A 27,871-nucleotide genomic window follows, 5' to 3' on the forward strand; every position below is an offset into this window, starting at 1 on the left:
CCATTGCCCAGATACTATTGATGCTAAAATTTATAAGATACCATAAATTTGCTAATGCAATGTCCAGATTAGGGGTGGCGAAACGGGTTTTCTGCGGGTATCCGTATCCGTATCCGATTTTAGCCAAATTTGTTATCCCAATACCCGCCCCGCGACATGCCGGGATTATCTGATACCCGTGTCGGGTATCTCGTACCCGACATTGCGGGTACCCGTACCCGACATGAAATCCTAATAAAAAATTTGAAAACTATAATAACTGTCAATGTTCACTAATTTACTTTATTAATATCGATGGTAAACGTTGAATAGATTGAGAATAAAAGTGAAGGACACTCTATAGCTAGTTCCGGTGAATTTTCAATTGTATATTCATTGGAATATAAAAATATTTTAAAAGAACTATTAGATTATATAAAGTACTCCCACTGTTCCGCCTTAATAGAGGCATTTCATTTTCTTCACTCATTTTGGAAATATAATAATATAAATACTCTTCTCCACATTATTATATCTCTTACTTTATTTTTTCTCCGTTCTAACTATTTATTTTTAATTTTTCAAAATGAGTGCGTATATGACTATTATTATTTAACTATTTGAAACACATCTATTAATATTGAACGGAGGAAGTATTAAAAGATGGAATATGACTAATACTAATAATAACGGGTATTATCGGAACTAACGGGTATACCCGCGCAGATAAGTGGGTATACCCGCTACCCGCAAAACTCTAAAACACACTACCCGATCCCGCCCCGTTTTCCGTTATCGCAGGGTAGCGGGTATCCAATACCCGGTGGGTAGCGGGTCGAGATGGGAATTACTCATTACCCGCTACCCATTTTGCCACCCCTAGTCCAGATAGTATATATGTATGTTTATTCTTTAAATATTAAATTTAAAAGCAGAACACACTAATTAATTTATGTCAATTATATCTCTAATAAATTTAGGAGTAAAATGGAAAAGAAAAGTTTGAGCAAGACTGAAATGTAATTTAATTATTAACATGTTACTAGAGTATACAATAATCGATTATAATATTCATAACTCATAAAGATATTAATGAAGGTCTTAGTTGAGTATTTCAAACCCTAGGATTCCATGTTGGGCTATTTCTAATATTTTATGCTATGCTATGCTCTGCAGTTACGAATCTAGGGATGCCATTCTCAATGCACCTTGTTTTAATTATCCACGACAAGTAGTATGTATTTTGTATTAAAATAATAGTACTTCATACGTTCTAAAAATATCTCTTTTATTATTTTTATTTCTCTATTAGTGGTGTATTTTAATTTTTAATTTTACCACACATTATAATAATAATAATAATATGAATCTCAATATTCACTAGCATTATTTTAGCTAGTTAGTTTTATTTTTCAAATTTTTTAAACTATTATTTGCAATATTATTTTAACTAAAATATTTTAACTATTTATGTGGATCTCAATATCCCCTAATATTATTTTAACTATTTATATTTCTTTACTCTATTATATTTTATTAATTTCACAATAAAATATATGATATATTTGAACTTTTTTATTTTTAGAGAATGCAAGTAGTAGTATTACACAAATAAAACGTGTGACTACTATATATACTACATGAGTAGTATTTTTTACCATTCCGACTCATCAACTAAAATCAGTATCTATTCGACGGTAAGTTTTTCTCTCTAATAAGAGCAATGTCATTTTTTAATAACAATATTTCAGACACATTTCGTATCTTAATTTATCAATTTTGTATAAACATTCATTTTTTCAACTTAAAATTATTCTCTAATAAAATATTTTTTTAATTATTGATTGGATATTGCTGAACAGATTAATGGTCTTAGATGTGCACCTATTTTTATTGTAGTAAGTGATATCTTGGGCTAACTTTGTGGAGCTGAGTGATATTGTTGAATACACTTTTTTGATCAACGTAATCATGGCTCCTTCATATGTCGTTCTTGAACTTTTCAATCTTTGCTTTGTAAACAACATTCTGTCTGTTAATTAATTACAATGACTTTTACCATTTAACTTTGTGGTAAAAAGTTCCGGATCCACTATACATGTCGTTCTTGAAATTTTCAACCTTTGCTTTGTAAAGTGCATTTTGTCAATTAATTAATTACGGATAGTTACTATGGTTTTTATCCTTCGTGGTAAAACCAGATTCAATTCTTTGTTGGATGTACCATGCCGTGGTGATTAATTAGTACTCCCTCCGTCTTATTTTAGAAGTCCCGGTTGAGTTCGGCACGGGTTTTAAGAAATACAAAGGAATGTAGGTGAAAAAGATAATGGAAGGTGGATCCTACTTTTTTATATTAGTTTTATAATAAAATGTGAGTGGGAAAAGGTTAGTTGAATGTGGGACCTAATACCATTTATGGAATATTTCAACCGGGACTCCTAAAATGGAACATCCAAAAATGGTAAACCGGGACTTCTAAAATGGGACGGAGAGAGTATTTATTAAAATATAAAACTATTGATTTTGATATAATACTAAAACGGTTTGAAATATTTTTTAGTCAAATAAATGACTTGGAAGAAAATAAAAAGAAGTTGGAAGAAAATAAAAAGAAGTTAGTTGAATTTGATATATATAGAGCATTTAATTTACATGTTACATAATTTTTTCTTATCTTATTGTTATTGGAAACACAAGAATGGGAATAATTAACTTTGTCTTTTAGATTCACATACTCGTAGCCCAGTGACAAATGCTAAAGTGGATAATTACTATTCCCTCCGTCCCATACATTAAATATGAAAAAAAAGTGTAAGAGCGTAAGAGAGAATGTAAAAAGATGTTATTAATTCTATTTTAAAAAATGTTTCATTTTTAATAGGATAACTAAAAAAGAAAACATTTCATTTTTAATGAAACAGAGAGAAGAGGAGTATTATTTATTGTTTATACTTTTTTTTTAGGCCATTTAGTTTTGAACTAAAAGAAATATCCGACAAATTAAATTGTGTTTCATCCTTAACTTTCAGAAGTACTATATTACTCCACCCGTTCCATGTTAATAGAGACATTTTATTTTCTGTATTTATTTTGATAAATTAATACTAATAAATAGTTAAAATGAAGAAAAAGTAAATCAAGATAATAATGTAGAGAATACTCTTCTTTACATTATTCTTTCTCTTACTTCTCATATTGAGTTGTCCAAATTCAAATGACTTTTTTCAATATCTATTTATCTCTCCTACTTTTAGTCTCCTTCATACTTTATTTTTTCCACTTAATTCAATTAATATCATTTTTTCCTAAATCTCATGCCGAAAAGAAGTTGATCACTTGCGACAAAATGGAGGAAGAACCAAATTAAAAATTCGCGAAAAAAATTAAGTATTTTGAATAATTCAGTGATATTAGGCGCTAATAACACAATACTCCCTCCATCCATAAAAAGTAGACAAGGTTACCATTTTTGGCCGTCCACTAAAATTAGACTAACTACTTTCTAAATATGGAATGTTTTAAACATTTAAATACTAACGTGGGCCTTACAATTAGGGGTGGCAAATCGTGCGTGTTGTGTCGTTATCGTGTCCACACGATAACGACACGACACAATAACAACAAACATGAACACGACCCGTTAAGAAAACTCCAAACATGAAAACAAACACGACCCGCCACCCTCAGACACGAACACGACACGAACCACTTCGGGTCAACGCGACATGATAACAACACATATATGACACAACACAATAACAACACTATAATAATAATATTATAATATATTAATATTATTTCTAATATGAAAATTTTAATTTTAGTTTTAAATTTTAAAATTTAAAATTTTTAAAAATAAATAAAAATAAAAATAATGTTATATATACTTAACGTGTAACACGAACACGACACGAAATAATATTATAGTATACTTAACGTGTAACACGAACACGACACGAAATTTTTGTGTCGTTATCGTGTCGACACGATAATGCCACGAACCCAATAAGCTTTGATACATACCCATTAATTTCGTGCGGGTTCGTGTCATGTTATCGTGTCGTTCCAAAATGTTATCAGCCCTACCTACAATCTACTAACTCTACCCGTCTCTTACTTTCTATTTCTCTGTTATTTTACTAATTTCACATTAAAACACGTGCTATATTTAATTATGTTTATTTTTTATGGACGGAGGAAGCATTGTATAAGCATGTTTCATTAATTTTAAGACGAGTAGAAATTTGTAGCATTTGGGTTGGATAAAATTGATAGGAAGTTAGTTAATTATATTAATGACGACCCGACATATAATATATTCGTTTCTTTTTTTCTTTTTGTTAGAAATGATTGTATTTTTCTTTTCTTAAATTTCGTACCACCGCATTGCTTTTTATATCGGTCGCTTTTGACATAATCATAAGTTTAGATGATGGTTAAGTAGCATTAATAAGTGATTAAGGATTAAATTATCCAAGAGTTAAGATGTTAGCTACGAAACCCATGATCATATGATGCCCATCACTTTTTTATTAGTATTAGATTCGTATTGCAAAAAAATCACATTTAGTAATAAATTTAAGTAGTGCATAATTTATATAGAGCATGTAAATAACTACTAGTACTATTTGCTTCTGAAAAAATTGACCAAAGACCATTTTGACATTTTGTTACCACCATTAAAAAATTATAGTACTGCATAAAATTTTATATTGTCCATGGAAGGATCATATTCCTTGGAAGGATTTGTGTGTATTTCTCATGTGTCCACCAAGGTCATGTGCATGGCAAATTGTGTAATGATGTGGGCTTGCACTTGACTTTTGTAATATTTGTGGTAGCCCTATAATGATAGTTAATAAATAAAGATACTTTAAGGAAATAAAAAAACATAAAAGGGGTAAAATTTTATTTTGAGTATAGTGATTGAGATTGAGTGCACCACTTTATTGGACATGCATCATGCCATGGCATCATGCACTGTCTATTTTCTTCATGGCATTCTGATTTTAGGGTCCCCCCACTCTATCCATACCATTTCATGGATTATACTCTATTTAACACATTAAAATAAAATATTTATTGATTATCTTATTAAAAATAAAATATTTTTTAAAATTGAAAATAACACCGACTCTACTTTTTATTCTATGTTACTTTACTCTCTTCTCATTAACTCACAAAACATCATTGTATAATATCTCGTGTCTAAAACTAATTATATTTATTGAGACATAGGGAATATATTTTGAGATATCATAGATGATTTATACGAGTATTTATTATAAATATGCATGTATGAATATCTACATGGGTATAAATATATTGAAAATTGTATATGAACTGTTAAGCGTCTCCCTATATGAACTTTGCTACCATCCTACCATCTTACTTCTTATGAAATGACATAGCTCATCATCCATATGCTTGGTATGATGGAGTGAAATGAGGGTGGAATGGAATATCAATTTCCTTAAAATTCCTTTGCATTTTCATTCATTCACTTATTCATTCCATCACACCAAGCAAATGAATAGAATGAAAGTAGGAATCACATTCCATTCCACCATTCCATTCTATCATACAAAGAAGCCCCTAAGTTGAATAACACAAATGATCATATTCCTATTTAAAAAAGTATTTTCACTGCTTTTGGTTTTTATTCTTCTATACATTTAACTAATTAATTTGTACGTGCCTCTTACGAAGTATATTCAAATGCTAAAAATGTAACACTTACATAGTCAATTTGTATGCAATCTCGTTTAAATCATATTGAATGTAATTAATTTTATTTTATACATTTAATTGAAGTATAATACCTTCAAATTTGTTATTGATATTATTAAATGTATAAATGACATAAAACATAAATTTATATTTGTTATTTTATTAATTTATTGTTTGAGGTTATAGAAAAAATAAACAAATCGAACTTTTAATTTCAATTAGTTTATAAATTAATAACGTCAATAATATTTTTGTAAGTATAAAGATCAAAATAAATGATACGCATAAGGTATAAAATATAAGATAAATATACTAAGGTACTAACATAACATTTCTCTAGTGCCACTATAAAAAATTGAAATCGTAATTGATGTCTATGTCTTATTCCTTTTTCGATATTGATCCATTGCACAACATTTTATTGCATAAGCCTCAACACAGCACAAAAATAGTACTCCTACTAATATTTTATTTTTTCGAAAGAGAAAGTAGTATGGTCTTTCTATCTCAAACTCTTTTTTGAAGCCATTGAGCCCAAACATTCACATACCATTCTTTACATATATATCTGGGCCGACGGCCCAACATCTTAGTCAAACTTGCCGTCCACTTTTTTTTATGTTCAATCATAAATCGCATGAGATGAGACATTAGTATTCCAAATATGATAAACAAAGCTTTTATAGAGCAAAAGAGGTTTTATGATCAATTGAGATTTTTTAGTTTAATTAAGTATTGAGATGTATTATCAGTCATTCATTTTTATTAAATGAGTGGTCCAGAATTTATCACATAGAAAATATTTTTAGATTAATTAATTATGAAAGGAAAGAGTGGTAATTCCATGGTACATTTTGTTTAATAAATATATTATTTTAATTTTAATTTTTTTAATTTTTAAAATTTCTTTTTTGTCAAGTACGTATACAATTCATGTCAACTACACATATATAATGTCAACTATATATACAATTCATGTCAACTATACACATATAATGTCAACTATGTGTACAATACATGTCAATTACATATACAATTCATATCAACTACACACATATAATGTCAACTACGTATACAATTCATGTGAACTATACACATATAATGCCAACTATAAATTGTTGACATTTGATGTGCCGGTTATTAATGATAATACCCCCGAGTTGACATAATCTACTTGCAGTTGACATTTCGATAGTGTTGTGAATGAATGGCTGAAAATGCATCTCAATTCTCAATTAAACTAAAAAAATCTCAAACCTAACCGGACCCAAGCTTTTATACAAATTAAAAATAAAACTAGATCTTTATTGGATCTAAATGGATACAACTGATGATATCATAAAAGTACAAATAAAGGCTTAATGTGTCGGTACCTAAATTTTGCCTTTGATTTATGAGGACTTATACAAATCCTATATATATTAGGTGACCACCATCAGTAAGTATAGCTCTCTTTTAGTCCACGTTAGTATCAATTCTTTTTATTTAATTTGATTCTAATACTATAAAACTCATTATTAATGTGATTATATACATGTTACATATAAACAAAAGTTTTATTCTTTAATTATTTTAAAGTTATATAGAAAACAAATTACACATCTCTAATTTTTTAAATATAATAAATCATAATGGATTAATTCGTGTGACAATACGACTCATTAAAGTAACCAATCATACTCCCTTTAAATGGAAAATTTCCTTGCCTTTTCATCATATGATTTCCACCTATCTTATTAATTTAGTGAGTCAAGTCTTAGTACAATTTTCGGATAATGATAATATTTAAAAGTATTACTACTTTTTAGCCTTTTCATTTTGTCAATATTGCCAGCTCTGGATTTTTAAAATTACTACGAATCGTAATCATCCATGTAGCATGGAACGGAACATTCTTATTCTTGTTTTTTCAGTTACGATTGAATTATCAAATTGAGCAAGTAGTTTCATTAGATTTTGTGCATCCCAACTAACAACTTTTTGACTTTTCATGAGTTTTGTATCTTGTTTTTAAATTGAGACCAAGAATTAGCACTTTATACGACTAAATGTTCCGCCTTTGGAAACACTTAGAATTCAAATAAGAAATAACCGAGATTTTGTTCTATTATTTTGCGATCTTCTGAATTTTTAATTATTAATGGAATCCATCACGAAAATAGTTTTATGACCATGTCATAAGCACTAAGTCGCCATCAATCTCGCGAATGGATCTGTAGTTTAGTTATATTTAATCGGGTCAATCTACCAAGTTTTGGATAAATTTTGAGCTAATTGGACATGGGCTACTTAGACTATAATTTTATCACATCAAATTTTTTAATTATAATCTTAATGACTCGTTTGATAAAAAAGATGGAATATGAGAATATTTATAAAATAAGATAATAAATGCGGGCTTCATGTCAAAGATATGATTTTTTTTCGTTGCTGTTTGATAAAACAGAAATTATCTAAAATTGTATAGTATATTAAATAACATGGCTTAACTTGACAAATTGGTGAGTTACATAAACATGGTTAAAGTTATAATTTTGGTAAGATTGGGGAGGGCCCTTGTCTTATATTGGGCTTTGAGTTAAGCTTAACTATAATATCAAATAATTAGAAATGTCTATATATAATTCTCTATCTTGGTATTACTAACTTATCAAATACGCTTCGAATTTCAGACTAGTAAGCTAGTTGACTAGCTAACAATAAAATTAGCATCTAATTTATTCAATACATATTAATGACAATCACTCATATTTGTAGAATGACAAATATTTAACTGGACTATCTGAAGCCAAAGTTCTCCAATTACTTTCATCGATCCAAAGATTTGAGCTTAGAAAAATCACAATAAACGAATTATATTACTTCATCCGTTACGGTAAAAGAAAAATTATTATCATTTTAGCTTGTCCTTTAAAATTATATTTTTTTATTTTTAATATATTCTTTTAATATTAAAAGTAAAACTCATTCTTCACACATAATATTTTATATATTTTTTTAATTTTATCAATTACGTACTGTATTAAAGTAATGTCCATTCAAAAAATTTTGTTTTTATTAAGATGGAGAGGGAGTATAAAATGGAGTAACCAAATAGGCCATGTTTGCTAACACGTGGCATTATCTTAGAGTCGAGTACCAATGTCATCATACCAAAACATGAGTCATATGAACCCCAACCAATTATATTTATACAAGTTGCGTCCATACAATTAAAACAATTCTATTATTTTAGTCAGTTTTTATTAAATGATGTGTCTGAAATTAGCTTTCCTTGAAAAAAAAAATAAACACACCACAAGAAATATTTGCAAATCTGAAAGTAAAAATAAATAAAAATTTGAAAGAAACAACAAAAAGGGAAAAAGAGCAGAAAGAGAGGCCAAGCCGACATGTAGTCCTTAAAGATTTCCTGAACCGAATTGCAAATTTGCAACTCTGTCTCTCACGCGCACGGGAGTAAAGTCTATTTATAAAAACGAGGGCTTGCAATGTGGGAGAAACTTGTCTCTCATTGCGGCTGTTAGCTCTCCTTGTTCAAGTTTTCTGACTCATTCAATACTAAAACTTCAATCTTGTTTCAAGAATCTCTCCTTTTCACGATTGTTTCCAATCCCATTACACCTAATTTCCCCGATTCAAAAGGAGAAATATTAAATAGCGCATCCCCGCACGAAACGGACGTCAAGCCAAGCTCCCTTCTGCCAATTTGCAGTAATTCATATGTATTCTTCATTGTTTTCTCTCCCAAGTTAATATCTGATCCACTTTTTCTAGGTGGGAGCTGGGTTTCCTGTGTTTTTTTTCATTTTTCGCGGAACATTTCTGCTTTTTTATGGGTGCGATTGTATGATTTGGGATGATTATGTGGGTTTTGCCGTTTCGAAATCTGTAAATTATTGTATGCCTTGCATTTTGTTCCACCCACCATTCTCATTTACGTTTTTGGTTGATGTGTTGTTTATTTCATTGCATACTTATTTATCTATGTAGGTATCATATATGTATTGATTTAGGGCTAGATGGATAGCTATGTGCTTTTTTTATTGATTTGGAATAGCTTGATGCGATCTTGGTCTCATTCATTTTCTTTGTCGTTTAACAGAGCCAGTCAGTGTTGAATCGCTTGAATCTATGGTGAGTTTATATCAATTATCTTGTTGTTTTTCTATTCATATGGAATGAACAATGTTTTTTTTCTTAGAATGCAATAGAATAGCATATTTATCTGATTTTCCAATGCTTTGTTGTGTTGATTGTGCTACGATTAGGGGGAAGCTCCAGCTTTTCTTGTGGAGGATCTCAAGAGTAATTTAACCAACGGTTTTCACTTGAAGTCGAAGGGGTGTGAAACTGCTGTTGATGTTGGTTGTAATAGAACGGTATGGTTAGCCATATTTTCTTGAAAAATATTCATGTTTTTATGAAAATCTACACCCTATCGGGTTGAAGAATGCCTGGTTATAACTGTTTTTCGGATTGTCTTTTGAACACCAGTATGTCATTGGTGACCCTAAGAGCGAATCATTGGCTGTTCGTGTTTTTGATAAGTCGACTAATGAATGGTGAGGCATTGAGTATGTCTGTTCGTTTTGCTCTGTAGTAGTTTTGCTTAGCTGAGAGGGGAGCTAATAAATAGGCTTGTTAACTTTGTAGGGTTTTCCCCATTGTGTTGGGAACAAAACCTAAGGCATCAAGGGGCCACTCAGCTGTCGTCTTAGATCAGGATCGAGTTCTGGTCATTAGGGGGGGCACGTCCTCTGAGGATTGCTTTTGGTTTCTGGAGGTTGGTCTTTGAGAATGCAGTTGCTCTCAGTTTTTCGTTTTGAATCTACATTGTTCCCAATGCTTAGCATACCATCCATTTTCTTGATTTACAGGTTAATACTGCGTTTGTGAGAGAACAGAAGGCAAGATTGGGGACTGAGGTGGTTGCATGGAGTAAAGGAGTGATTGGTGAAGCTGAAAAACCTATTGTCATCAGCGGTCCTTCCGGTGTTGGTAAGGGTACGCTCATTGCCAAACTGATGGAAGAATTTCCATTGATGTTTGGGTTCTCAGTAAGCCACACCACTCGTGCTCCAAGGAATAATGAGCAGAATGGAGTCCACTACCATTTCAGTGAGCGTGGTGTCATGGAGAGAGACATAGATGGTGGGAAATTCCTCGAGTTTGCAGCTGTCCATGGGAACCTATATGGAACCAGTGTAGAAGCTGTTGATGTCGTTGCTGAGAAAGGAAAGGTATATAGCTCCTTCCTTTGCTGAGTTAAAATTGGCCGGGCACTTGCATTTTCATGCTGTGGGTCATCTTGAGTATTGGCATGGAACATGTGATGTGAAAACATATGTTATATCTGAATTGATGATCTTAATCTAGAATATTGAGTAAAGATTGTATAAAATCAAAATGCTTGTTTATGTTGTAAGCCTAAGGATGGCTTGTGTGATTTTCGTGTAGAGATGTATCCTTGACATTGATGTTCAAGGGGCAAGATCCGTGAGGACTAGCTCTCTGGAAGCCATTTTTATCTTTATCTGTCCTCCCTCGTTTGAGGAGCTAGAGAAACGCCTTCGTGCAAGGTTTGCTAGGCTTAAGACAATTTCTCCTTCTCACCTGACACTCAGCTTACATGCTCCTTTATCTAGTAAAGATGCTCGACTCTTGTTTGCAGGGGGACTGAGGTTGAGGAACAGATCCAAAAACGACTCAGGAATGCTAAGGCGGAACTCGAGCAGGGAGCATCGCCTGGCCTCTTTGATCATATATTGGTTAACGATGATCTTGAGAAATGCTATGAAAAGCTTAAGGTGAGTCTGCCTTGGTGTTCATGTCGTTTATGTAATCATACGAGTAGAAAATCTAAGCCCTTAAGTTTGCATTCTTTAGGTGCTCTTAGGCCTCACAAATGCTGTCAAGACCACCCCAAAATCAGGTCAGTTAGTTTCCCAATGTGTTAGCCTAGTTTCATTAGCTACCATTATTATCACAGCTCGTATTGATTGTTGGTTTTGCGTGTGTGATCCGATATTAGAGTTGGTCCATGTTCCTGTAGAACACACAGGTTTGAAAATTGGGGAGAAGATAGTGATGAAGTGCGGCGCAGCAGAGCAGGAAAGGTAATTCGAGTTACTTGCAGCTGTGATGGTGGTTTCAGTGTTGCGATTCTGACTCCATGGCTCGGTTGTTGTAGGTTTGTGCTGGATTTGGGTTTGATCAGGGGCGGGGCGCCTGGGAGGACAAGGGGCCTAAAGATCGGTGCAGCGGAAGAGCTGTCTGACTCTGAGCTAGGGTTTCTTGGCTAACAATTGTTGTTTATTTATCTTTTTCAGCACATTTGTTTTAGTGAAAGCTGAGTTGGGATTCTGAAGCATAGAATTTTGAAGTGTGGTCTGAATGAGAAAGAGAGAGAGCATGCTGTGGGTGCGGCTAAGAATGGCTAATTGTTATATTTTAAAGTTATGAATTTGATGTTGCTTCCTTTTAGTCTAACTCCTCTTGATGTTTGCATCAACTTTTCTCCTATTTAACTATGTGAATGTCTCTTGGAAAAGATTCATTTGGTGAAGAGAAGGGTAGGACACACCACTTTTTTCATGTGACCAAAAGATTTTCGTGAAAACAACTCAACACATCCAAGCCAACATTTAAAGACTTCGTGGGCCAATCTGGCATTTTATTGTAACTCGGGCTTTAAAACGGCCCATGTTTGGTATCTATTGGCCGAGCAGAAAAGCCCATCGATACATACGGCCAGGATGCTTGTTTTATGAAACAAGTCTTCGGAATTTCTGTCCAATCTTTTATGTTACTCGATGTTATTCGCTACTAATTTAGTTATTTCAATTGAGATTTAGTATTCAAACTGAAATGAAGATATGATAATGTTCCATATGGAATAAATCACTCATATTAATCAATTATTAATTCATGTACAAATTCAAATCTAATTCAAAATTACAAAATTAAATTAAAACACAAATAATGGAATTTCTTCTAAATTGTGTAATCGTGTCAAGTTTATGGGTAAGCTTAGTATTAACTTTAATTTGACGTTTTGTATCATTTAATAACTTAAAAGCTGTATGCCCTACTTAATAATGTACCCTATAAGATCCCACTATAGGTTTGTAGTATGCATACCCTTTATATTTTATTAACCCACAAAAAAAAAAAAGTAAATTAATTATGAAGTAAATGGTGATAATATTTTGAGGTGGCCCATGCAATCCACAATTGTGGGTGATATCACAAATTTGTGACATCTAAAAATTCCCATTTGGTGATAGTAGTTGCCGAAGCAAGCAATTCATGACATGTGTATAATCCACAACACCCAACAAATAATCGGTCTCTTTTTTTCTTTTTCTTTTAACGATCAAAATCACAAAAAAATAAAGAAAAAGAGGAAGATGCTAGACTAGATAATGCACTTAATTAGTTTGGCTTTTGGAACACAACTCTTCGTATTTACTTTCGTATAAAATATTTGTACCATACAAAATGCATATACGTTGATTAATTTTACAAGTTTAAACATTCAATCCTGTTCATTATTTTCGAATTACAAAAACTCATATTAGCTCTAGTGGAAAATATTTTAATTTAATCTATTTCTATGTTAGTATTAATACACTTTGTAGTTATACGAAATGTTATCAATGATTCCGTTCCAAAATGGGCACGTAAATGATACTACTATAAACTAATGCATGTAGTACTTGCATTTTATCAAGGCCATTGATTCGATTGCAACATTATAAATATACCCTTTAAACATGATACCACGAAAGTATAGTATTTTATATGATTGAATGACGAAATTAATTAGGTGGAAGTAGAATGATAGTAATAAAACTAAAAAAACTTTTATATGACTGTTGTGTTGACAACATATTAGTAGTAGGATTGTTTAGCCTTAGGAGATTGATGAACGTACGCTCTATTTAGACCAACAAATTAGGATTAGTTGATAAGTTATGATATCTAAAAATGATTCAAGATGTATAAATATATGTGACCCTAAATGGTAAGATTAGGTAATTCATGGAAAACACTAACTATTTATTAGTTCCATCACATTTAAAAATTGAAAATATAATTGCGCAAAATTACCTCAGCTATTTCAGTATTTGTCCAAATACCTTTAAATCTTTGATGATCATGATATTGTGTTATTTTCTACTATATCTGTCCCATGTTAGTTGCACTTTTCTATTCGACTCCTCCCAAACTATTTATATGATTTCTATTTTAAGTAAGAATTAAGATAACTAATTAATATATATTAGAGTTAATGAAGTGTTTTCTTATTAATTAAATGATCCTTTATTATATTTAATATACTAAATTAATTATACTGAAAAATCAATCTCAAATTTACTATCTAAAATGAAAAGTGCGAATAATATGAGACGTGAGGAGTACTATCGTATACTGGAAATGTACAAACTCCATTATGGAGTAGTATCTTTTTGTAGTTAACTCTTTTTCTTTATACCTTCACTCAAATTGTGTTTAAATGGATCGTTTGCCAATATAATCGAAATGCACCACACATCCTTATTTTAACACTACTAATTAGTAGCCCAACTTTATTCAATTTTTATCCAACTCATGACATATATCCTTTTCGAACAGCCCAACTTTATTCAATTTCTATCCAGCACAAAATATATATCCTTTTCGAATATTATCGATAATTTGATCATATTATTGTTTTAGCTATCATAAACCATTTTTACTTCATTCCTCTCACCATTTGCTATTTATCCGGAAAAAATTGAGCAGATATTAATAAACATTTTTCAAATGCTGTCCAGGTATAATTTTTTCCACCTTTTATTACGTTCTCCTCATAATTTGAGGGTTAATTGTATCGCAATTCACAAGAGCGAGCAGTTTTAGTTTATCTTATTTCCATATAGGGATATAGCATTAATTATATTGTAACATTTACATATATGTACCTTTTAAGGACACAAACATAGAAATGCAATTTAGGATGAAAAAAAAGTGGTCTATAAGTTAGGGACAAACTATTTGAATCACAGAAATATTTTCTTTTTTTTTTATGATACTTCCATTTGTATCCCCTAATTTTAGTCAAAACACCATCAATAAAAATGTTTTTAAATCATTGGCGGTATATTTATAATCACAAATTAGGATACTTAATTATATTAAAAATATTTTTAACCTTTTTTTAGTAGTACGTAATGTTTAAAGATGTTTCAAGATTATATCTCATGATTGAATATTTATTATGTTAATTTGGCTTATGAAATTGAATCTTATTACTTACAACTTAATTTTAGATGAATAATTATATAATAATAAGTCAAAGCTACCCTTCAATTAAAATAATCGCACAACTTAATTTTAAAAGAATAATCAATATGATATTGAATCATATAGTAACCTAATGACATTCATGTGTATATTATTTTTGGATGAAGGTACCAGTGGTAGATCTAGGGACGGGCAGGAGGGGCGATTGCCCCTCCCCGGTGATCCACTACTATGGACCCGGTCGTAGATTTTCCATAGACGCCCCCTTCGTTAGCTTCCATTAAATTTTATTAAGCCCCTTTCCTTTTAGGATCATGGATATGACACTAGAAAGTATTTCCTCCGTTCCTTATTAATAGAGATATTTCTTTTGAACATGAAGTTTATGAATAGTGTGTTAAATAGATGATGAAAAGAGTAATAGAAATGGAGAGAGAGTTACTTTTTGCATATAATAGAAATGATTCAATTAATTTAGAACTTTTCAAAATAGAAAATGACTGCATTAACATAGAACGGAAGGAGTATAACTTTTTAAAATAAATATAATTTTACATTTGCCCTTACTGATTTGATTTGACGTAATGTTGAACTAGAATTGACTTGGGCCTGATGTTCGTTCTATGATTTGCAAATTGTCTTTTCAGTTTCCCAGCTAGTTATTTGAAATTAATGTATTACTACAATTTACAAATAATTATAATAATCATGATATTATAAACTTTATTTTGTAGCATTTCCTAACTTCTACTACTACCAAATAAAACTTCATCAATAATTTAAAATCTCACTTTGACTAACTCTGATATAGATTTAAGAAATGTAAACGAAAGTTAATCGAAAAATGAGATATATTTTCAAAAACGAGGGGTATACATTTTGTTATTTGAAGTCTTTATTAAATTTATGCTTATTCGTTATTGTGAACATTATTTCCTTATCGATTATCTATACTTTAATTTGTACAATATGAGTCTTCCTCTTAATTTACTAGTAATAAAAGCTAGGAATGTTTAATCAGTTAGATGGTTACATGATAATTAAACCAAAGAAAAGAAAAGAGTCCTTAATTAAGGGACAATTGTCTATTACATCCTTAATCCGTTGCATTTTCGGGATGCTTTCATTTGCATTTCTTAATTTTAGTTGAGACACCAAAAGTGAAATGCGAAGGTGGTGTTTTTAAAAACACAAACTAACCTCATTAATTGACTAAAAAGATCTTATTAACTATTTCTTTTAAATGTAAGGTGTCTAATTATAAGTATTAATTTGAGTTATAGGTAATGGTAACCATAACTTAGGAATAATTAAGCTTGGGAGTTGTACTACAGGCATTTTAGAGATGCATATATGATATGCATTTATCATGTAAACAACAACAATAAACAATAAACAATAAATATATCAAGTATTAGTAATATATTCTACGCAAAACACATCCTTAAGTCCTTGTACTTTTGATTGTTTATTTCAATAGATCCTTGTACAATTTTTATGTTTTAATAAGTCCTTTTACTTTTATATTCGATATATTCCAATTCTTATTTAACGGAACCGTTAACATTTCTGTTATAAAATAACACATCATATATTAATTATTTAAATATATTCTGCCATTTTAGGTTTTGTTATTATTTTGTTTGTGTTTTGTTTTTTTTATTAGGTAGAATATATTTAAATAATTAATATATGATGTGTTATTTTATAACAAAAAAGTTAACGGTTCCGTTAAATAAGGATTTGAATATATCGAATATAAAAGTATAGAATAAAGGTCAAAATTGGTCCTAAATAGCCAGAATACCATTTTGGTCCAAAACATTCACTTTTTAAAAATCGGGTCCAAAACATTTGAAATCGTTATCGAAGTGGTCCTTTTTCGCCAAAAACTAACGGTCAATGCCAAATTAATGATTTTTTAACTTAATTAATGTACTAATGCGTAATTAATTAGATAAAAATTAAATATAAAATTAATAAAATGCTAGTATGAAATTTTAAAATCGACTATTTCTCCCTCCTTTTCCTTCTCTTCCATCTCTCCTTCGTTCTTACTAAATCGGAATCTCTCTCTTCTTCTCTCTGGTGCTCAATGTCGTCGCGTCTTTCTCTCTCTGCTTGCTCCTCTACAAATCGTCGTCATCGTGTATTTCTCCGCATTGCTGCTGTCCGAGATCAAAACCGTCACCGTCCACCATTGTTGTCGCCATCAACCCCCATTTCTTTCGGTCCTCCTCATCTCTCTCTCAATTTTTTCTCGGCGGTCCGGTGTTGTTATCTCCGCTGACGCGGTCGCTGTTGCTGGAAGATGGTTTCGCTTCCGTCGCCTCTGCCTGCTCGTTGTCAGTCGAGAGAAAGACGCGACGACGTTGAGCACCAGAGAGAAGAAGATAGAGATTCCGATTTAGGAAGAACGAAGGAGAGATTGAAGAGAAGGAAAATGAGGGAGAAATAGTCGATTTTGAAATTTTTTGCATTTTATTAATTTTATATTTAATTTTGTTTAATTAATTATGCATTAGTGTATTAATTAAGTTAAAAAAATCTTTAATTAGGCGTTGACCGTTAGTTTTTGACGGAAAAGGACCACTTCGACAACGATTTCAAATGTTTAGGACCACTTCGATAACAATTTCAAATGTTTTGGACCCAATTTTCAAAAAGTGAATGTTTTGGACCAAATTTTAACCTTTACTCTAAAAGTATAAGGACTTACTAAAACAGAAATTGTACAAGGATTTATTGAAATATCCAATCAAAGTACAAGAACTTACTAGAACGGAAAAATTGTACAAGGATCTATTGAAATAAACAATCAAAGTATAAGGACTTACTAAAACGAAAAAATTGTACAAGGATTTATTGAAATAAACAATCAAAATACAATGACTTACTAAAACGGAAAAATTGTATAAGAATCTATTGAAATAAACAATTGTTTTGATATATTCTATCGAAGGAAGAAGACAAGTGCATTCTGCACAATTTAAAAAAACATAAAATGAAATAGACAAATGACAAAGAAAAAGAGGAGGAAATTGTAGAGTAAAGGAGTAATTGATTTGAAGACTTCAAGATCATGTCTCTTTTAGGAAAACTTCAATATGATTTTAAGTGAGCTAGTATTTGTTATTGATTTGATTGATAATCTAATTACTTCTCAACATAAATAGTCGATACTATAACATTCACAAAAGTAAAATTGTCAAAATTTTCTGATAATCCTAATTATGGTTTATCAATATATATCCAAAAATATAAGTCCGGTATTTCTTTTAACTTAGTTATATACTCCATATAATTAATTTCCCGTAGCATAACAGTGATACTACTTGAAATCTTCGCAAAATTGATCTTATTCAACAAACTTATATGCAAACGTCAACTTCAACAGGTGTGCTTACTGTTAAAACTTTGGTGTAAAAAATAATATTGTACGCAAATATTGAAAATTCATTTGTAATTAACTGAATCTGCATGATGATTAAATTTCATTATATTCCACCAAACAGTAAATTAAACCTTTCCGGCTAAAATCACCTGCTACGCGGCGCACGGTATCCTAGTCATGACTATGAAGTGATTTAAGTCAACCACTCCCTTAGGAAAAAAAATCACTTTTACTTTTCATAATATTGTCGCGGATGTAAATTACTTCAGGATGAAAATTTCGATTACATAAAACACAAGATTGAGATTTTAAACAAATTATTTTAATTAATTACTTCAAAAATATAGTACTCCAAGAAGTTTATAAACGGCACAAATTTAAATACAAAATTGGTAAATACTACGAGAGGGATAGAAAGAAAAAATAATAGAGATATTTGGAACAAGATCTTTACCTTATAACAGGAAAAACTTGCCAAAAATAAAAAATTAATTAATTTTGCGAGACAAAGCAAAATGGTAAAAAGAAGATTATTGTCTGGGAATAGAAAAAGTATTAGTACGTATTTAAATAATACTCCCCAGTCCACCAAGAAGTCTTATGGATGGACACTGATTTTATTAAAAGATTAATAAAATATAAAGATAAAAAGTGAATAAAGTAGGAGAAAGAATGAAAATAATAATAAAATAAAAAATGAATAAATGATAGGTATAAATTGTAAATTAGTAGGAATATAATAGAAATAATTTGAGAGAGACTATTATTGCTACACTTGTCTTATTTTAAGTGTAGCATTTTATGTTCGACATGAATTTTACACAATTTTAATTTTGTGTGGAAAATTAATTGAGTAAAAATAAAATAATGAGAGTAATATTTTTATTTAAAAACTGTATTAATGAAATGGTGAAATTATTTAAAACGGCTATCACTAGTACACACCATTCATTTGGTTACAAATTACTACAATTAAATCGTGTTATATTAGTGGTGGAGATTAATTGTGAATGAATTTAGCCAAAAATCTGACAAATTAATTTATTGGTGAGCTCTATCTCTATGGAAAGCGAATAATCTTATTTGACATCAAAATTTGCTCTAATTATATAGACCTTTAATATATTCATAAATAACATTAAATAAAAGGTAGTGATATTGCAAAGATCAAATTAGTCCAATTTAAGGCAGTATTCAATTATTTTTTTATGCAGCATAAATATTGGTATGACGATTTCCTCTTTGATTTATTAAAATAGAGAGAGAGAATAAACAAAAAAACATTAGCATAGGAAATGGCGAAGAAAAAAGAGGGGAGAAGAAGAAGCTCTCTCTTTTTGTAGTCACAACTTCTCATTCGATTGCTCACTTTCTCTCTCTAGATCTGTGAATACACCTCCCCGTATTTGTAAAACCCCTATACCAATACACACGCTTAACTTTAAGCGTATATACACAGTAACGATGACGCTTCTGCTGCAGCAGCTTGTGGGATAACCATCTTTACTCTTTTGAATTTGGTGTTAAATGGTGAGGAAAGTTTGCCTTTTTCAACGTTTTATGTGCTTGGTTTTTGCTGGTGTGGTGTGAGAAGTGTGTATTTGTGTGGTTTAGTTTGTCTTTTTTTTTATGCAGTATGTAGTGGTGCTTGTACTTTACGCTTTATGAAAGTTTCAATCTTGATCCTTGTTGAACTTGTTTTATGTGTAAGAAAATTGATCAAGTTTAGATTTTTTGAACTTGAGTGTGCAGGCATGCATGATACAAGGGTTCAAATTGTTGTTTTTCCTCTTTTTCTTTTTCTGGTTTGGGTTTATTGAAGATGAATTAGGTATCTACTGTTCCATTTTTTGATGGATTATTGATGTTTCTGTAGCTATGATTTGGAGTTTCTGTTTTTTTTTTGTACTGGGATTTCAGTTTTGAGGTGGTATATTTTTTCCTTATGTGATCATTGAATGGAAAAATTCATTTCAGTTTAGTTAATTCAGGTTGACAATTTTGGAATTCGAGTACAGATTCAGTTGCTTATTAGTGCTAGAGATGCTAAAAAAAGATGAATTGACGATATTTTTAGTGTTTCTTTCCATATAACTGCATGATGTTTTGTTTGCCAGATTGAATAGTATAAGCTGTCAATGATCAACTTTCGGAATATCATTACTTTTCTTGCTTGGAATCTTAGTATTCCGAGTTTGAAATTGGTTGTTAAGATCACTTCTTACTTTTACCATTTACTACCTTTCCTATAATGATATACAGAGTATTGTTTTACTAGATTTTGAAGGTTGTTTTTTATGCAAATTTGATCCTATTTGATATGAACAGATAGTACTCTTTATTCCTTTCTATCAGAAAATAGCATTTCCTCTCTTGTATGCTATAATAAGTTTCTTTTGTTTGAGCCACAGATATCTGATTGCTTTCAGCCTTTCGTTCAAATAAATCTTTCTTGCTTTTTTGATGTTAGGGCATCCTTTATTAGTAGTGTTTATTTTTTGATGAGTATTGTTGTTCACTTCACTTTCTGATTCCAAACTGGATTTTTTTTGTTTTCCTGTGTCATCCAGATGGATATCCGAAGCTGGAAATAGAACATCTTGACTCCTGTTGGATTTGACAGTAGAGGAGCTGCAGCTATGAGTTTTAGTTTTCTGAATGTTGAAACTGAAGACACGTTTACAAGCTTGCTCGAACACGCTGCCAACAATGATCTAGAGGGATTCAAGAAGTTTATTGGTTGCAACCCTTCAAGTGTTGATGAGGTTGGGCTATGGTATGGGCGACAAAATGGCTCGAGTCAGATGGTTCTGCAGCATCTAACCCCCTTGATGGTGGCTGCTACTTATGGCAGCATTGATGTTCTGAAACTGATTGTCTCCTTACCCGAAGTTGATGTTAATCGCAACTGTGGTGTTGATAATAGCACAGCTCTTCACTGTGCTGCTTCAGGTGGATCGGTTAATGCAGTTGATGCTGTGAAACTGCTTCTGGCATCTGGTGCAGATCCGAATTTAACTGATGCCAATGGCCGTAGGCCTCTTGATGTTGTTGTTGTCTCTCCAAAGTCGCAGGCGACTAAATATTCCATTCAAATGATGCTCACAATGGGTGCTTCCTTCGAGGAGGAGCACCATCTTAGAGTATTGATAGGTGCTTCGAGTCTGGACTCACCGCCGCTTTCACCATCTCTTGCAAATGGGTCCCCCCGTTCTCCGGAGTTAGTGCCTTCTCCGGAGGGAATGAAATCCAATGATCTTCCTGCTTTCCCAGCCCCCGAGAAGAAAGAATACCCTGTTGACCCTTCTTTACCTGACATCAAGAACAGCATCTACTCTACAGATGAATTTAGGATGTTTTCTTTCAAGGTACGGCCTTGTTCACGTGCCTACTCGCACGACTGGACTGAGTGCCCCTTCGTTCACCCCGGTGAGAATGCTCGAAGAAGGGATCCTAGGAAGTACCACTACAGCTGTGTGCCATGTCCAGATTTTCGTAAGGGGGCTTGTCGAAGAGGGGACATGTGTGAATATGCTCACGGGGTTTTCGAGTGCTGGCTGCACCCTGCCCAGTACAGGACCCGGCTATGCAAGGATGGGACGAGCTGCAATAGAAGAGTTTGCTTCTTTGCTCACACACAAGAGGAGCTCAGACCCTTGTATGTCTCCACTGGCTCTGCTGTTCCTTCTCCTCGATCCAATGCCTCTGCTGCCAATGCCATGGATTTCACTGCAGCGATGAGCCTTCTTCCTGGTTCACCATCTTCAGTTCCTGCCATGTCCCCATCTCCGTTCACTCCGCCCATGTCTCCATCTGCCAACAGCATTTCAAACCCAAGTTGGCAGTTCCAGCAAAATGTTCCAGCGCTGCATTTACCCGGAAGCAACTTCCAATCTAGTCGGCTGCGCTCGTCTCTTCATGCTAGAGATATTCCATTTGAAGACATGAATGCATTCGGAGATATGGATCTCCAGCAGCAGCAGCAGCTCTTGAATGAGCTGCCCCATCTCTCCCAGCCAAGTATTAGTGCTAATATGATGAACCGTTCTGTTCGTCCTAAAACCCTAACCCCTTCGAATCTGGAGGAAATTTTTTCGGTGGAGAGCTCATCTCCTCGATATTCAGATCAAACATTGGCATCAACTGTTTTCTCACCTACACACAAGTCAGCTGTCCTTAACCAATTCCAGCAGCAGCAACAGAGCATGCTTTCTCCAATCAAGACGACATTTTCACCAAGAAACGTTGATCACACCCTACTGCAGGGCCCTTTTGGAGTTCCCTCTTCCGGAAGAATGTCACCTCGTGCTGTGGAGCCTATCTCACCTATCAGTGCCCGGGTATCCATGCTAGCTCGACAGGAGAAGCAGCACCAACAATTCCGTAGTCTAAGCTCACGTGACCTTGGCTCGAACGCTGCAGCTGCAGTCGCCTCCATGGAGGGGAATTGGTCGAAGTGGGGGTCCCCCAATGGTCAACCAGAGTGGGGTGTCAATGCTGATGACTTTGGGAAGCTGAAGAGATCTTCTTCTTTCGATCTTCTCAACCATGGTGAGGAACCTGATTTATCTTGGGTTCACTCTCTCGTTAAAGAATCCCCACAGGAAATGAAGGAAAAATCTGTGCCCCGTGTCTCTGGCGCTACGGGTACTGCCACATCCTCTGGTGAAGGTGCGCATTTGAATATCGAGATTGAACAAGTTGACCAATCTGTTTTAGGTGCATGGCTCGAGCAAATGCAGCTTGATCAGCTCATGGCTCAGTAATATCAGAATCTTTCTTCTAAACCATTAGGTCCAGTTGATGAGATTTTTGGTGAAGATTCCAGCTTTGTGTTTCGGATTTCGTTGGTTGCTAGCTTTAGCAAAAGAAGGCAGTATAGTGCCATGCAAAGGACAATGGTCTGAGTATAAGGATAAACATAAGTATTTTTTTTGTTGCTATTTTTATTAATTCTTTTAAACTAGATGTTGAAAGAATGAGTAGTCAGCCGAGATGGTTGAAGAAACATCCGGTTTAGAGAAGAACTATCCTCAGTTTTACTGAAATATAAGAATTTTCTAGTTTCTTACCTTGTTATGTTCTTATCTAGTAAATTACCAATATAAATCAGCTCAAGGGTCATCGTAAATACGTGTCCCTAGGGCTTAGAGGTGTCGTTGTGATCTTGCCATAGTTAATGTAGTTGAAAAATATAGTCTTTCTTTTGTTGTTGTGACTTGGAATAAGTTCATTTCAGGATAGGAAAGGAATGCATTATCTGATCACTGATGTAACATCAAGATAACGGGCGATTCGTTTGTGTTATCATCTTCGTTATATGCCTTTTGTTCTGTGGAATTTCCTTTCCTTCTTTATGCTAAATTCTCAATTTGCTTAGAATGTCTAAGTTAAGTATCACTTTCTGGAATTCCCTTTACATGTGGTGTTTGTAGTGTGTATTTATTTTAGGACTAGTGGATTATAAAGAAAGCATGGAACCTTATTTCAGTGGATTCCATGCTAAAAAGTTGGATTTGAGAGTTCACGGTTGATGTAGATGTAGATGTAGATGAGATGTGGACGTGGAATGATAGAAACACCAGCAACTATGCTATCTTTTTTTTTTTTTTTTTTGGATGGAATAATCAGACTTGATTTGGAAGGGATGATGATTATGATGATAATGTATGGCATGAATCTTGACTATGATTTGATTCCATTTTAGGAGTGTGAGAGATATTTGCAGTATATTTTTTGTAGCTCTGTTGGTCTTATGTTTGACTATACTGCAGTTTTTTATCCTCTTTTATTTATTTATTTGGAAGATGTAATGATCATTTGGCTATTACTGCACTCATATTATGAAAAAAAGGGTAAATTCGGAGATGTGAAATAAGTATTCTTTTTTGAGGTAATACAGTATATTGGAAAGTGAAAGTGGTGAAAAAGAGAATACTTATCTCTTAAGCAAAATATCTCATCAACACTTGGTGTATTATTTCCATTTCCTTTATGAGTAGAGAGAAACAATGCCTTGGACCCATGCTGGAATTATTCTACTGATTTTACACTCATATTATTGTTGATAAAATAAAATAGGAGCAAATAATCATGGGGTGTTCTTTTATTCCTTGGTTTTCACCTGGATTCAATAGTACAAATCCATTCTTGAAGCCACTTTAAAAAAATTAATTTTGCCATTATCATAGTACATAAATTAACAATATATTAATACCCATGGTAGTGGAGTGTAATGTTTTATATAAGTGGGATTATTCAAGAAAGCATTGGAACCTCAACTAAGATTAATTTATTGGGATCCCAACGATAGATTTTGGTTTCAAGGAAGATGAAGGTATGGGATTTTTGGATTGCATAAATAATTAGTTAAAGGGTAGCATCTAACAAACGCTACAATATTCCTTACGGAAATTTATGCACAGCTTTCATAATTAATTAGTGCATGTTGCATTCAATACATTATTATTCTCATCGAACATCAAACATGGCATGATTTAGTATTGTTGATAAGTTATTAGATTCTACTATTAATTTATGTAGCGACAATTCGAATATATGATCTTCATATCTTTGTGTTCCGGTGGGGTGTATCCCACTTAATTTAATTATCAATTAACATTCAAATTTATTTGTAAAAAAAATTAAACATAATCCTACTTTTACTAATGCCAAGATTATTAGATTAAGTCATGCCTCTGTCACGTATTTAACAAAAGGAGGAATAAAATTAATGAACTATGATTTGATTATATGAAATCTATGGATTTGATGATTGTGAGCATAATTAAAAATAAAATGTGAAAAATTATACACGAACAAGTGTCTAGAAATGTGAAGAAAAAGACAAAAGTCCATTATTGGATCATCTCATGCTTTCGGTGCTTACTTAGCTTTTACATTGTCCAATTAATTTTGGTTACTATTGAGATAAACCACAATGCACCAGCAAACGACACGAGACTAAATCAACGATTCTTAATAAATCCCACTTATCCTTTTCCCTTTCGAAATATGGGAAGAACACTAAAAAACCATTATTTCTGGTTTTTATGTAAATTTGTCACCATCACTTTTATCTGACTCGTCCTATTCAAAATCCTAATTTATTTCATTTGCGCATATCTTTACTTTTCTTTTCTCTGAAGGAAAAAAAATCAACTACTAATTGAGAACATATATTAAGGTTACCTATCAATCAGTCTTCTTTTATTTATAATTGATTCTATATAATGATGCATAATGTGATGTATGTTATTGCAATTTCAAAACAATATTATTTCAAGATTTGTTTACTACTTGAATTTTGAACCGAAATTAGTAAACACTTATGAATACATAAACTCGAATAATTATGAATATTGGACAGCCGTGTGTGTGTGTGTAGGAGAAACAACAGGCAAAAACATTGGTACATATTAAGTGTTGGGGAAGAAGTTAGATACATATTGTTGTCACCATTCGTGACTAATTTACATAAGAACTAATTTAAAATGTTGGAAGTCAATTTTACATGTATAATTAATTTCTACATTTATTAGTTAAATAATTAAAGTTGAGGTAGTATCTAAAAGGTTAGGTGGCCAGAAACACCTAGCTAGCTACATTAATTTACGAAATTAAATATTACTAAAATGGCTTAGTCGGTAAGTTTATCATCGAAATATTTTTGAGTTTATATTTCACTAATATCTTAATTAGCAGTTGTAATAAGAGTACTATACTTTACATCTTTTTTAGTATGCGCGCTATGAAGAAGATAAGATGGATTTACTACAATACTAAAATGGTGAATTGGTCGCATAACTATACCTAAGAAAATAATGATTTAATTAACTTTATTTTACATGATATGCGTCATGATAATTGCCAAAAATTGCTTAATTGTTAAGTATAAATGAGTCATGACGCCCTATACCCTTAGGTGGCTAAGTCAAACGAGAATTAATTCAGAAATGATATCCATTGAAATTTGATGCCTAAGCTTTTTTTGGGGTTGTAAGTTTGTAGTACTCTTTTTTATAATTGTAACAAAAATTGAAAATTTCTTGACAAGTGTAATTTAGGGAAAGTAATTAGAATAATTGTAAATTATTAAAAAGATATTGTAACTCGAAACACCGGAGAGCTGAAGCTTGTCGGAGAAAATAGCCAGAATACAAGTTTCAAATTTTCAATATTGTTATATAAGTGTAGTACTGTAATTATTGAGAAAATGATCAATCATAAATGAGAAATTTCTTAATCAAGCTTTGTGTACCTGGCTATAGTAGCAATAAAATGATTAGATTTATCCGGAAAAAGGAAAGACCAATTGTACACATATTTTGATGCACTATATATATAATTAAGATTTACTTAGATAAAAAGGATGTGATATGAGAAGATTAGTAAAACAAGATAAAAAAATACGGGCTTTATGTCAAGATATGTGATTTATTTTGGTTGATGTTTGATTGAAAAGAAATTATTTAAATTTGTAAAGTATATTATATACCATGGTTTAACTTGACAAATTGGTGGGTTACATAAACATGGTTAAAATTATAATTTTGGTAAGATTGGTTAGGACCCTTGTCTTGTATTGGGCTTTGAGTTAAGCTTATCTATGATATCAAATCATTAGAAATGTCCATATATAATTCTCTATCTTGGTATTACTAACTTATCAAACACGCCCATAAGGTTAGCATTTGGAATTAAACAATATCAAATCAAGTACTCCATTAGGTTAGGATATTATATTTAGTCACATCTGTAACAAAATTTTAATATTAAATTTAAGCTTTGATTTTTATAAATTTTGTGAAATTAAAAATTATAATAATATTTTTTAATGTATTAGAATTAAACTAAATAGATAAATCGAAACAAATAACGCTAAACGTGTTTCAAACGAGAGTGGTGCTCACATATGGAGTCCACATAAGATATGTAGCATATCATTCCTCTATACATAAGAGTGTATAATATGACGACGTATATAACATTGGTTTCCCATTTTTTGTGTTATAATGTAGTACTCGTATGTTTTATTTCATTATTTTTGTTAAATACAGTAAAATACGACCCTCAATTTTATTTATAGATAGAATTGAGTTCAATTCTTCTATAAGTTTTTTATTTTGAAAAATCGGGAGGGAACTTAAGTTTCTATGCACGATCTTCAAAATTAATCAAAAACTAGTTTTTGTTTCAATCCTTTTTGTTTTTATGCCTAGCTTTTTCCAGTTCTTATTGTCTTTTCTGCTTTTAATTATCCTTTTTTGTTTTCTATTTTCCGTACAATTAATATTCATAAAATTCTAACTATTTTACACAAATCCTATGAGTTAACTTATTTGCATTACTTAAATAATTTGAAAAGAATACATATATTTATTTACTAGATAATTGATCGAATATGTATCCATAGACTTGGATAATGTTCAATGCGTACAGATATCATATAATGTCATGAAATTTAATTTAAAA

General features: G+C 31.9%; 2 protein-coding genes across 4 annotated transcripts; both read left to right on the forward strand.

Annotated features, from left to right (window-relative positions):
* Positions 1-9,107: 9,107 nt before the first annotated feature.
* Positions 9,108-12,198, forward strand: AGK2 (guanylate kinase). 3 transcript variants are annotated; one of them, XM_048107076.2, is made up of 11 exons: positions 9,108-9,489; positions 9,818-9,849; positions 9,984-10,094; positions 10,210-10,277; positions 10,369-10,498; positions 10,593-10,955; positions 11,173-11,294; positions 11,387-11,522; positions 11,602-11,647; positions 11,747-11,831; positions 11,906-12,198. In XM_048107076.2, the coding sequence occupies exons 2-11, from the start codon at positions 9,847-9,849 to the stop codon at positions 12,015-12,017; spliced, it is 1,176 nt and encodes a 391-aa protein (XP_047963033.1). In that variant the 5' UTR covers positions 9,108-9,489; positions 9,818-9,846; the 3' UTR covers positions 12,018-12,198. The 3 variants fall into 3 exon arrangements, with proteins under 3 accessions (XP_047963033.1, XP_047963032.1, XP_047963035.1); XM_048107075.2 differs by having other exon boundaries at positions 9,108-9,437; XM_048107078.2 differs by having other exon boundaries at positions 9,108-9,426.
* Positions 12,199-19,641: 7,443 nt separating this feature from the next.
* OXS2 (CCCH-type zinc finger protein with ARM repeat domain-containing protein) lies at positions 19,642-23,468 on the forward strand. The gene is made up of 2 exons (XM_048104758.2): positions 19,642-19,927; positions 20,968-23,468. Exon 2 carries the CDS (start codon positions 21,037-21,039, stop codon positions 23,161-23,163), a length of 2,127 nt encoding a protein of 708 aa, XP_047960715.1. The 5' UTR covers positions 19,642-19,927; positions 20,968-21,036; the 3' UTR covers positions 23,164-23,468.
* Positions 23,469-27,871: the final 4,403 nt, after the last annotated feature.

The sequence above is a fragment of the Salvia hispanica genome, chromosome 6 (assembly GCF_029641045.1).
Source record: "Salvia hispanica isolate PSC_SH4W2 chromosome 6, Shi_PSC_v1, whole genome shotgun sequence".
Taxonomy (NCBI): domain Eukaryota; kingdom Viridiplantae; phylum Streptophyta; class Magnoliopsida; order Lamiales; family Lamiaceae; genus Salvia; species Salvia hispanica.